We start from the raw sequence: 13,867 nt of genomic DNA, 5'->3' as shown, positions 1-13,867 counted from the left end.
CATGGCAAGCTAAATAATACTATTGTTCAAGTTAAACAAATGTCTCGAGACTGCATTGTCCACAAGTTGTCGCAGATTGTTGTACCTGCACAAACACAAAGTTCAGTACATGGAAGGGATGCGTTGCAACATTTGCAAGGAGGTCTGCATGCCTTTTTGCAGCTGCATTTTATCAGTTCCTTGCAAGATTTCGCTGCCTCTGGAAGTGCTGTCCAGAACGGAATCCATTGATCACTGGCGTCCTTGGTCCATCCCCAGTCCGATGGGGTTGGTAACTGCTGTGTAGCTACAAGGGACCGGCCCCCAAATATCTTCTGCTTGGTATGCAGCCCTTTTGATGTGTTCAGCGAGGGCAGCTTCTGTCGGCGGTTTCCGATCTAGCTGCCTACCTTTGGCAAACAGATGTTTCCTTTCCAGGTCTACGTGGGTGTATTGACTTGTCCTGTCATAAAGGAGTATGACGAATCTTTCCAGCTGACGCATGTTCTCATCTGTAATGCAGGTTGGCGTTTCAGATAGATACACGAATATTGGCGTTATATCAGGGTAAGCTGTCCAGGTGTCCCACGCTGTTTTCTTTCCAATGCCGCCGAACGATGAAGATTTGTCGCACCCACTAACAGTATGGAAAAATGGAAGTGCTCTGGCCTTCTCTTCTCCAAGGTTGGTAGCAATGTCATGAGCTGGTATCACCCTGTAGTGTTTCTTGACTCCATAAGCAATCCACAGTTCGTCAAAAAATAACGCATGGAAGTTGGCAATTGCAAGAACCACAACATCAGTGTCAACTGACCTAATCAAGACTCTTGTGATCGTTTTGTGTGCAATGGAGAGCATGCAAGAATATCCTAGTGTCAGATTCTTCATGATTTGATGGAGCCAGGTCGGACCCGATGTCACACTCGTGTGCAGACACAACGTTCTTGTCTACTGTGCTGTACAGCTCTTTTCCTTCAGGGGATAGCCTCGAAATGCATTGCGACAGGTACTGGTATAGCTCGCTTTTATTTTTATCCACGCGGAGGTAACACTGCCAGTTTTTTGGAATTGGTGTGGAGCTTTTGACACTGTACCCTGTTCCCCTTTTCTGTCTCGCTGATTGTTTCTGGCTGTTCTTGATGTATCGATCCCAAACCACATCTAGGCGCTTTGCGGCTTGCAAGTTCCTGAGGATATAAGGTATGAACACCTGATCTCCATAGTCACCAAATGTTGCACATGAGTTTGGCAGCAGCATATTGACCACGACGGAGCCATCCAAAATTTTGGCATCTACTGCCGGGGTGTTGCCATCAGAAGGTGTAGCCAACTTATCGAGGCATCCAATGAGGTCAGATTTGGTACATTGCCTCAGCTCTCCCATGTCTGAAAGAGAAGGTGGTGAACCCTGGTTTTCATGTCTGACGAATTCGTCCATGTCACCGTCTCTGGACTGGCAGGAAATGTACATTCTGCCAAATCTCCTGGAACGTTACGACCATTGCCTTGACATGTTGAGCAAACTTCGCTTGAGCGGCGGGAGATTGATCATGGTGTTTTGTAGATTTTTTAGGAGACATTCCAGGCGATGTTTCAAACTCGTCAATGATACGAGCGATTTCTGGACCGGCTGTAATCCACTTAACCAAAGCAGAGGGATTATCTGTGGTGCCAATCACACCACCATCCCCTTTGATCTGTTTATTCATTTGTTCATGGGCTTGGTTCATGTTCATGGTTGAGAAAACATGGTCCGATCTTTGTACAACAAAGTTGCCCTTTTCAAACTCCTCGTAAAGCGATGGTACTAGCCGTGGCAACTGCACTATATATTTGATCTGAATTGGGAGCCATCGTGCATAGTGCGTGTGGTCAAATGAGAACATCTAGGGAACTAGCTGCCACAGACATTGAACGTAGAGCTTGAAGTCTGCCTCTCAGAGAGAACGCACAAATTGTAATGTAATAAGTTCAAGTTCTAAGATCAAATTCCAGTACTGGAATTGAGGACATTGGACAGCGTTGGTACTGCACCAGGATTCGAAGTCCAGCTTCTCTTCATCTGGCGAGAATGATTCTTCGTATGTTTGTAGGCAGATATCTGTAGAAGATAAAGGGCTGCTGCTGTAACTTGGTGTACATATCAGGACCTGGTAACGTGTGATCCTTTCAATATTGCGTCAGCTCGGCCAGAAGTCGTGACTTCAGACTGGACTAGGATTGTTGTCCACCCGCTTCCAGTTAATAAATCTCCAACCAGTTTCATGGCATTCATCTCGAGATGGAGCCCTCCCGCTACCACAACAAATCGTTCCTCACAAAAGACGTCCGGCCATGCCCACTGGATTTGCTTGGCGATACAGAATAATGGCTGATCCATGGTTATTACAGGTATTTGACCTGGGTGCAAATACTCGATGGCCTTCGCAACAAGCTTCATGGCATGTATTATGGTCGCTGCTGTATGTGCTGGCTCTGGAAATAACGGCATAAGAGCAATGTGCGACAATGGTCTGGTTTCAGCTGACTGTCTGTTGCCATGGTATGCTGCCCATGACACAAAGTCCTTCGGGTCAAGTTCTTTTTTTCTCTCAGCAGAGTTACTGACATCACTCTCAACCAGGCGTCTTCTGCTTCTCAAGATGCGGGCATGACCGTTGATTCTGCGTTGTTCTGCCCCACAGAAACTGGAGCAAATATTTCGGTTCGAGGCAAACTTGCTGGGCCTATTTCGGAATACTCCGCTGGCAGCGTAATTTTTGTGTTGGGACTGTCTTGGTTGAAAGGTATTGACTGCCTGTCAGTTCCTAGTTTGTCAGATATGGCTGTTCCATGAAATGAGTCCATGGCATTTCTGGCAGTGGGATTATGGTCGATATTATCTGCAGCCCTAACTATGAACACGTTACTCTTCAGTGTAGATGGGCACACACAACCATCTCTGCCGAATTGAGCACATACATTATTCGCCAGAGTTGTAGAGATTGCTTGTGTCCTTTCATACGAAATGCATAGACCACAACTTGACAGTTTATCAAGCAGTCCTCGCTGTATGGTTTTGGCATGAATCATCAAGCCAAGATAGATTGCAAGGGGGGTATCTCTTGCTTTGCTATGACGAGTGTGAGATCCTGATGATTCTTTGGTGGTTTTCTTTGCGTTGAATACAACTAACTGAGACAGCGATAGGGCTACTTTTGTTGCGGCATCAGGTGTTTGAGTTTGATGTTGGATACTTGGTCCTCTTAAGATCATACTGACAAGAGCAAGAACACTTTCTGGGACAGTGTTCCGTTCACAGTCAGGTTTCAGTTACCCATCAAACTCATAGTCCTGTGCGAATATGTCATTTCTCAATATTTGTGCAGCACGAGCCAAGTGGATGGCATCATCATCATCATTGCTGGTTCCCTATACCACAGCGCATACATCGTGCAGTACAATAGCTATCGTCCCTACCTCCGTCCCTATACCACAGCGCACACATCGTGCAGTGCAATGGCCCCTCGTGCCCCATCATACGATTACCCGCCCGACTTACGCTCACGCTTCGTCTGCACTCACTCACTGTCCGTCGCTGGCGTCAGCCGCTCTGAGTGACCGCCGCTGCTGCGCGGGTCGGCCGTGTCTTGCACGCGTGCGGGAGTTAACGGAGCCGGGCGCTGGATAGTATCACTCTCTGCCACTGACGGGAACTGCTCTGTGGGTGTCTGACCTAACTCGATTCCCGCTGATCGAAGAATCATCGAATCAAATTTCGAGTGCCACTTGTTTCTCGTCTTTTTCTCCCGCGCGTAGAAGTGAAGAGAAATCAGTATACATGGCGCAACTTGCCACTCCGTGAGAGCCAAAGGGGACTCAACCCTACTTGAAATACCGACGTGGGTGCGAGGATTTTTAACTCTGGCTGATGATGTTACAGTTGGGCTCCGGCTCGTGTCCCGTGATCTCCACGTTGTTGACACTACACTGCTGCTCCTTACACACACTAACAGCTGGTTGTCCAACAGCAAGGTTTGCCGGAATCTAGCATATAGTACAGTCGGTTAGGTCAGGATACCATCAAAATCGTTCAAAATGTGACAAAAGTGGGAAAATTGGTACACTTGCATACTTTTGTATGCTCTTTCATTTAAAAACAGGACACACGCGATCCAACTACAACTTCGGCCGCCATTTTTTCTTGCCGTTCACGGAAGATATATAGAGACGTGAAAATTTGCAGACTGGCGCAGGTTAATAAGCTCTTTCATGTTAAAACAAAACACACAAGTTTCAATTATAATTACAGCGGCCATATTGAATTCAACATGACCGCCATCACATTTTACTCTGTACTTCAAAATGATCAATGACATAGTATAACAGATATAAACAAACATGGTGAAAATGTTGAATTACCGACTTTTCTCAGTATATCATAACAAACACAATGTCAAATTGGCAATCCCCAGTGTGAGAAAGAGAAAATTCAAGACAACAAGACAACAGTACACAAGAATTAACATGCATGGCAAGCTAAATAATACTATTGTTCAAGTTAAACAAATGTCTCGAGACTGCATTGTCCACAAGTTGTCGCAGATTGTCACTCAGTGCGGTAACATGTATCTGCACAAACACAAAGTTCAGTACATGGAAGGGATGCGTTGGTAAGTAAGTAAGTAAGTAAAAACTTTATTTAACGACGGTAAAACATAAACATAGACGTTGGAACATTTGCAAAGAGGTCTGCATGCCTTTTTGCAGCTGCATTTTATCAGTTCCTTGCAAGATTTCGCTGTCTCTGGAAGTCCTGTTCAGAACGGAATCCATTAATCACTGGCGTCCTTGGTCTATCCCCAGTCCGATGGGGTTGGTAACTATACTGTGTAGCTACAAGGGACCGGCCCCAAATATGTCCTGCTTAGTATGCAGCCCTTTTAATGTGTTCAGCGAGGGCAGCTTCTGTCGGTGGTATCCGATCTAGCTGCCTACCTTTGGCAAACAGATGTTTCCTTTCCAGGTCTACGTGGGTGTATTGACTTGTCCTGTCATAAAGGAGTATGACGAATCTTTCCAGCTGACGCGTGTTCTCATCTGTGATGCAGGTTGGAGTTTCAGATAGACACACGAATATTGGCGTTATATCAAGGTAAGCTGTCCAGGTGTCCCACGCTGTTTTCTTAGCAATGCCGCCGAACGATGAAGATGTGTCGCACCCGCTAACAGCATGGAAAAAAAGAAGTGCTCTGGTTTTCTCTTCTCCAAGGCTGGTTGCAATGTCATGAGCTGGTATCACCCTGTAGTGTTTCTTGACTCCATAAGCAATCCTCAGTTCGTCAAGAGATAACGCATGGAAGTTGGCAATTGCAAGAACCACAACATGAGTGTCAACTGACCTAATCAAGACTTTCTTGTGACCGTTTTGTGCGCAATGGAGAGCATGCAAGAATATCCTAGTGTCCGATTCTTCATGATTTGATGGAGACAAGTCGGACCCGATGTCACACTCGTGTGCAGACAAAATGTTCTTGTCTACTGTGCTGTACAGCTGCTTTCCTTCAGGGGATAGCCTCGAAATGCATTGCGACAGGGACTTGTATAGCTCGCTTTTATTTTCAATCACGCGGAGGAAACCCTGCCAGTTTTTTGGAATTGGTGTGGAGCTTTTGACTATCACGCGGTATCCTGTTTCCCTTTTTCTGTCTCGCTGATTGTTTCAGGCTGTTCTTGATGTATCGATCCCAGACCACATCTAGGCGTTTTGCGGCTTGCAAGTTCCTGAGGATATAAGATATGAACACCTGATCTCTATAGTCACTAAATGTTGCACATGAGTATGGCTGCAGCATATTGACCACGACGGAGCCATTCAAAATTTTCGCATCTACTGCAGGGGTGTTGCCATCAGAAGGTGTAGCCAACTTATCGAGGCATCCAATGAAGTCAGACTTGGTACATTGCCTCAGCTCTCCCATGTTTGAAAGAGAAGGTGCTGAACCCTGGTTTTCATGTCTGAAGAATTCGTATATGTAACCGTCTCTGGACTGGCAAGAAATGTACATTCTGCCAAACAATTCACAATTGCTTTTCAGAGTTCTATTTGGTGTGACGTCCGCGACTGTTTTGAGGATGGCGTCTTGTGGAATATAGTGATGTTGTTCAATTGGATGATGTTTGAGACTGGAGTCACTCGCCGCTCAAGCCGCTCGGTAACGTAGGTGTCATATTGCGATTCCCCTATCTCTTTAATAGTCTGGAGATTGGTGACTGCACTTTCTCCCATAACTTCCTTCGTGTCCAGCCTAACGAGATCCGCGTGGTATTCTGCGAACGGGTTGCCCATCTCCTGCAACGTTGTGACCATTGCCTTGACATGTTGAGCAAACTTCGCTTGAACGGCGGGAGATTGATCATGGTGTTTTATAGATTTCTTAGGAGACATTCCAGGCGATGTTTCGAACTTTTTTCGCGTTGTATAAACGTTGACTTGCGATCATTCATATCATGACGGAATTAATTAAAGAATTCGTTGAGATTTTGGTCTGTTTTTGCTGGGTAATGATTTTTTAACAATTTTTTGTGTTCAGTTAGTGAAGGATTAATAATGTTTATTGCTACATGTATACTCTAGTTGTCTTATTAGGACATGCGTAATTTAGAAGATTAATGCGCGTATTTTGAACTGCTTGTGTACACGTCGCGTTTACTTGAAGAACGGCACTGAATCGGTGTTCAGTTGCTTTCAAAAGTCCCCCGTGTTTTGTTGCGTATTTCAGTGTCGCTTATTCTCGAACAAGCCATAAAATTTAAATGTCAAAACACAATCGAGCATTCTGAATGTTTTCACTCATTATTATGGTGCACCGTTGTCCATGCGTGTATGTGCAGCGTTGAGGGGAATTTCAGAATAGAAGACTAATGATTTCACACCGTTTTTCAGCATATTCTATTCAAATTTAATTCTCAACGCTATTTTGCAATAATATGTTGATGCAATATCATGCGCAATGCAGCGTAACGGGCGTTAGTGTATTAATAATAATTATATTAACGATAAAGCCTTTCAACTTGTTTAGCAGGCTTTTACTGAGACTTAGTCGAAACACAACGTTAACTCGCATCGGCTTAACAAGAAAATAAGTACTAAGGCACGAACATGTTGTCGAAATGTGCGTGACGAAATAAAGAGTGGAGAAACGTTGGCATTCCAACAGAGAGCTAAACAGGATCTATTGGCGGTAGCTTCTAGTTAGAGTTACGAAGCATGAAGCCTTGTATACCTTGTAGATGCATTTCATTTGTGTTGATTTCCTTGCCACCCGACTTCTAGTAAAACATTCGCCAGGCGTGGTATTTGTGAACGATTAACATAGTGACTGTGCGCTTTTATTTGAAGATATAAAGGTAGATATTTGGAGTATTATAATTAATATATATATATATATATATTAAGCATGTGCGTAATTATTGGCCACAAGCTTTGCGATCAGTCCAGAGACATAACCTCTAGCACGTCAGTAATTCCGATCGTGCTTTTATTCGCAACCCGATATATAAGTGTGCTATATTCATTTAATAAGCACGACCTTTTCTGGCGATGCTCATTGACACACTTATTAAAATAACTATTCTAATAATTGTTATATTGCTTGCACAGAGAGCAACGCAAAATGGCCGTCTGTTTACCGAGTAGCAGTCGAGTCCACAGACAATAATGCTGCTCGTGTCAGCCTGGCAATCCACACCATCACCAATACGCCAGGACACCGCGGCTGCGACTATAACATTAACATTTTGGATTCTCCTGGAGGAGAAAGACTAGAGGAAGAACGATGCAAACGAAAAATAAAAAGATAGAAAGAAAGAAAAGAACGAAAGAAAGGAAAGGAAAGGAAAGAAGAAGCGGCTCGCACACAGAATGATTAATGCAGACATAACGAGGAGGCAGACATTATGTCAACACATTTTGCGAATTCGTCTCGTACAAATAAAGATTTATTTGCGTCACCGAATGATATTACAACACACTGTGCTTTGTGAGACTAATATCAACACCACTCCTATTCCCGCTAGCTTTTATTATTGATGTATATGTATATATATATGTATATTATATATATATATATATATATATATATTAATATTATATATTAAGCATGTGCGTAATTATTGGCCACAAGCTTTGCGATCAGTCCAGAGACATAACATTAACATCCCGTCACCACCTTGTGTCTGGACCTTTAAGTCTGGAATTCGAATGAGTAATCTCTCCTTCAATCTGGTTGTATTGGCTTTTCCAGAAAAAGATGGATCTTGCTCTTTTAGTCTGGCTTTATACAGTCTTCCCAAGTAGGACAATTTGAAGACTGGTAGTGTTTCGTCTTGCCGAAATTTTTCTATGTATGAAACAAGCTCCGCCAGTACAAGGCTATCTCCTTTGTGCCTCAGATCATGTTTTGATTGTTCAGCGTTCTGTTTCCGAATGCGGTTGCTCAGTGAAGTCATGCAGCTGAGATGGTACCTTGCATCTAAAGGCATGCATGTCTCCCTCAGACAGTTTTCCCAACAGTTTTCTGTCTTGTAGTATATGTGCATACTCACGAACACAAAGATCAAGTTTTTCTGTCTGCACATTATGGAGTTGCTCGTGTGTGTCATCTTCATCACATAAAAAACATCTGCTTGTCCTGGCCATTGAACCAATGCCGGTGAGTCTGGTCTTAACTGGACTCGGTTCAAATGCTGTTTGTTCTTTGGCTTTCATTTTTTTGTGCCCGCTGGCGCTTTTGATTATCAAATTTGGTTCTACAGCTTTTGTGCCATGTTGCATGGTTTGATTTAAGAGAGGATTCAATTCCATCTCCACCGTCTAGTCGAAGAACATTGATGTCCAGAGGCAAACAATTTATCTTATGGAACTCTAAAATGTTTTCAGCAAGAATTGTGTAGCCGCATTCCTTATCACGTCCTCTATATAATCCCTTTCCAGGATCGACAAGTTGTTCCGCAGTGTCCTGTTGGCAGATTGCACATAATTGCCAGTTCGTAACAGCTGATTCCTCGCGAGATTGTTTTATTGAAGAGGTACCACCAGGATCAATTAGTTTGCATTTCTTTGACATGGTTATGGTACATAATGTGGTGAATATGGTGTAAGTCTATACTACGGGGCTGGTTAGCAGAGAAGTTTCTAGTGGACTATTTTTACCGGACGTCCTCCTGAAAAGAGAAATATAATACCATCACCACAACATCTATGAAGAGAATAGGGAACAAAGAAACAGCTAACACCATAATTATTTGAGTGCATAGAATAATTTGAAATCATGCTTTGTAATCAGACGTTTCATTCCAGTTAAATGGACGATTAAAAAGAAAGATGTTTACATGTTATGTGTTGAAATTATTTTACGCTATAATACACTCTTGCAAAGCTGTCCATCTTTCACACCAAAAGTATTTTTACCGATCGGTAAAGGCACTGCGATAGACAGACTGCTGTCTAGCAGACCAGTTTCGGTTTCAGGCTAACGATGGAATCACTCTTTTTAATGTGGTTTTAAATTACCACATCAGACCATGAGGCAATGGCCGCGCCACCTATCGGATCATATATGAGTTAATATATTATGTTTTAACACTTTTTATTATATAAATCCGTAGAAATAAATAAAAACATATATGCAATAAGATTTGTTAAAACGCCGAATAGGCTTACCGATCGATTGTTTCGCGTTGTATAAACGTGGAATTGCGATCATTCACATCATGACGGAATTAATTAAAGTGATTACGTCACGAATTTCTAGCACCATCAAGTAGTACATTTGTGTGTTATTTGTACAAAATAAAATGTATGAAAATACAATTAGTGTTTCTGTTTACTTTTCATGCTTATAAATTATACCTTCTTTATATGCCCTAATTTGCCGGTGAAAAACAGAGAGACGCCAGTATCTGAACAGTACTGGGGGAATAGTGTTAGACAACAGAAATTACCAAATCGTCTAGATTTTTGCAAATTTAACCAACGTAAAAACATTTTTATCAGGTGAGAGTTTGAGGATATATTTAGTAACGTTAGTTCTTACTTTTAATGTAAAAAAATGGCAATTTTTTTTTTTACAAATTTTACCATAGAAAATTCGTGACGTAGTCCTTTTAAACAATTCGTTGAGATTTTGGTCTGTTTTTGCTGGGTAATGATTTTTTAACCATTTTTTGTGTTCAGTCAGTGAAGGATTAATGATGTTTATTGCTACATGTGTACTCTAGTTGTCTTATTAGGACATGCGTAATTTAGAAGATTAATGCGCGTGTTTTTAACTGCTTGTGTACACGTCGCGTTTACTTGAAGAACGGCACATTGAAAATGCATGTTTAGAACTCCACGATCAAATGCGCGTTTTTCCATCGTTTCCAACGCGTGTTGGATACGGCACGTGTCGACTTGGCCGGCTGGGTATTAACCTGCGCCAGTCTGCAAATTTTCACGTCTCTATATCTTCCGTGAACGGAAATATTGCAAAGTTTGTAATTTTTATGGCGGCCATTTTGAATCCAAGATGGTGGCCGAAAACGCCCTTGGATCACATGCATCACGTTGTTGTATGAAACAGTATCCCAAATTACGTCTGTCAGTCAATTTTCAAGTCTGTACGAAGATTATTAACCGAGATATAGCTATTTTTTTAAGAAATGACGGCGGCCATTTTGAATTCAAGATGGCGGCCGAAGTTGTAGTTGGATCGCGTGTCTCCTGTCTTTAAATGAAAGAGCATACAAAAGTATGCAAGTGTACCAATTTTGATACTTTTTTTCACATTTTGAACGATTTTTATCTAATATACTGTACTATTAGTGATACTAGACTTGTCTCGTCCGTCTTTCCTAGACAACGGCGGCTGAACTATGTTCTAAGTACATTTATCAATTATTCTGTGTTTTTCTTTCGTTGCAGTTTGCAGCTTTGTTGTGCACAAGCGCTGCCATGAGTTTGTCTCGTTCCAGTGTCCCGGAGCCGACGTTGGACCGGACTCTGATGTAAGTCTAATGCTATGTTAAACATGTATGTGGACACTGTATGTCTAAATAAGCCACGTGTGTGAAAACAGTTGATACTTAACTAACTCGCAACACAATACACGAACCTGTCATAGCTGTTACAGCACATAGTCGTATACAACAGCATAAAATATAAATAACATGTAACAGTGACCCAATCAAGCAGCTTGTACCCTGAGCCTGATGCAAGCTTAAATGTTTACAGTGTGTACACACTATCCAGCGGTAAATACGCGCTAGTACGGACTAGCCCCACAAATGGAGGTGGACCAGGCGTCCAGGCCCGCTTGGAAGCGTGCCCGTACTAAGTGTAAACCGCGCTAAACTGTGTGTGTGTGCAATTCGGTGCTAGACCCACGCCAAATTTCGCACTACGCATGTGCATAGTCTATAACGTGGGCGATAGCATGTTGCTCTGATCGTTCACATGTCACAGTAACATCTTCACGACGCATAACACTGATTCAAACCCTCTAACACTAACTCGTCCGCACTTTGCAATACTGTCGCAGCAACTTGGGGAAACCGAGTTAAGACGCGAGTTTCATTGAAGAACACTCTGAGACTCGCGCGTTACTCATTGCATGCATGGTTTACGTAAATCGCACTCAGCCGGCGATTGCATGCGGAGATATCTGTCACATGCTATTTCGTTTGCGACAAACTGATGCTTGTGCACACGAGAGCCCCTTCCAGGGGGGTATATTATGTTCCCTTAATGTTTATGCATTTTCTCCCTTATTCCCTATTAATGAAAAAAACTTGTTCCCTAAAATGTTTTTACCTTATGTTCCCGCGATCCCGAAAATTATTTTTCAGTTTCCCTAATCCCAAAAAATTATGAAAGAACCTATAATTGTGGACCCTAATGGTTCCTACAGCACACTATGTTGAAATTACCCGGAAATACGGATGTTTATTGTAAACAGTCTCAGAAAATAGCGAAAAAAATCAGAGATCCCTTGCTCCCAAAAATCTAATCAGCAGTTCTCTTAAGCTTGTTCCCTGAAAGTTAATGCTCCTGTTCCCTTGTTCCCTAAAATCCATGGGAGGGGCTCACACAACGAGCATACCCTTTTAGCATGTCTGATGTGTACACGGGCGTAGATTCGCCGCTTTCGACACGGGCACATTACGGGAAACAAGAGACGCGGCATGCGCACACTACTCTCTAGAAAACGTTATAACAGGTGTAGGAGGGTCAGACTGACGAGGGAGAGAGACAGAGAGATACAGAGAGAGAATAAGCGCGAGAAAGAGAGAAAGAAAGAGAGAGCGTGAAAGGGATATAGAAAGAGAAAGAGAAAGCGAGCGAGCGAGAGAGAGAGAGAGAGAGAGTATATATGTAACAGCATTAATCCTGCGATGATGATGACGACGATGATGATGATGATGATGATGATGATGATGATGATGATGTTAATGATGATGATGATGATGATGATGATGATGATGATGATGATGATGATGATGATATTGATGATGATGATGATGATGATAAATATGATGATGATAAATATGATGATGATGATGATGATGATGATGATGATGATGATGATGATGATGATGATGATGATGATGATGATGATGATGATGATGATGATGATGATGATGATGATGATGATGATGATGATGTGAGACCAAACCCGAAAGCGCATGAGACAGCGCAACTAAATACCAGATATTGTCCCGTTTGTATACCCCGTTAGTATACCCCGTTAGTATACCCCGTTAGTATACCCCGTTAGTATACCCCGTTAGTATACCCCGTTTGTATACCCCGTTAGTACCGGTCATTACTTTAGATTAACCAACGGTTTGGTCTCGTTGCAGACGGGCTTACACGTGGATTCGGTACACATCGACACGCCCTCTATATTGACGGTCGCACGTATACAGGTGTGCTGTCCATGAATCCATTCACACGTTGACCTCGCGTGGGGTGCTAATGCAGTAATTATGTTATTAAAGGCGGATGGCATATATTACGAACGGTTCCAGTAAAATTACGGATATCTGCCTAAATGAAAGTAGATCGATAATCGTCAATGATGGATGATGCTTGCGTCGTGTAATAATATGATAAATGCGACGTGCGCTGGGGAAAATGGTGATGGGAGTTTTCACCGTGACCAGCGGGTATGCGAACATGTCGATAGCTTCTAGATGCGTGCACACGCGCGAGTAGAGAGAATGCATTCTCTGACCTCGACTGCCGCAGAGCCTGCCTTTCTGCCGCGGTGCCTCGTATGCCTTTGTATACATGCGCCGTTTCTTCTTTTTGGAGTTAAATCACTTCGTTATTGCTATGTTATTGTTATGGATTGCTATAGTTGCGGTCGTGTCCTATTGCGATGATGGCTTCGCATTAACTGCCTGGCGAATGCATGCGTTGGCAACGAACATTTCAGTGCTCGCTGCCGTTATCCAGGCAGCAATTCTGTTAGCGAGGCGACCTGGCACTTAAGGAGGCATACAACAGTAAGCCTCCGCAAATTGCTCACCTTTCAACCTGTTTAAATTGCACTATTTGGTCGCTAGAAAAAGCCTTTTTGGGGATTTTTTTCGGTAATATTAGGTACTAGAGTGTAATAATTTGCATTATGCACGCAAGTTAGATACCTTGTGGACGTCTAGAAAACATTAGAAGTAAAATTGGTCTTGTCGTAGTTGTGACATTCCGTCAAGTGGCGTAGCCATGGTGACCGGTTGGTCATAACACATTTTGTGTTTGAAATGTGATCCGACTACTTACTTTGTAGAAATGCGCGTCATAGAGCTGGCAAAAGTTTCAAGCGGAGCATAGAGCATGAATCTGTAGTTATTTAATATGAATAAA

At 42.7% G+C, this 13,867-nt stretch overlaps 1 protein-coding gene across 1 annotated transcript in view; it reads left to right on the top strand.

Annotated features, from left to right (window-relative positions):
- LOC106821241 (protein kinase C alpha type-like) overlaps positions 1 to 12,942 on the top strand; it is a 57,944-nt gene extending 45,002 nt beyond the window's left edge. The window contains exons 4-5 of the mRNA XM_014825957.1: positions 10,925 to 11,007; positions 12,862 to 12,942. Of these exons, the coding sequence (XP_014681443.1) occupies positions 10,925 to 11,007; positions 12,862 to 12,942 (164 nt within the window). The remainder of the gene's footprint in view (positions 1 to 10,924; positions 11,008 to 12,861) is intronic.
- The last annotated feature ends 925 nt before the right edge of the window (positions 12,943 to 13,867 follow it).

This window comes from Priapulus caudatus, unplaced genomic scaffold (genome assembly GCF_000485595.1).
Source record: "Priapulus caudatus unplaced genomic scaffold, Priapulus_caudatus-5.0.1 Scaffold65, whole genome shotgun sequence".
NCBI lineage: Eukaryota > Metazoa > Priapulida > Priapulimorpha > Priapulimorphida > Priapulidae > Priapulus > Priapulus caudatus.
The sequence above is the reverse complement of the archived record's forward strand: the minus strand, read 5'-3'. Positions and strand labels throughout refer to the sequence as shown.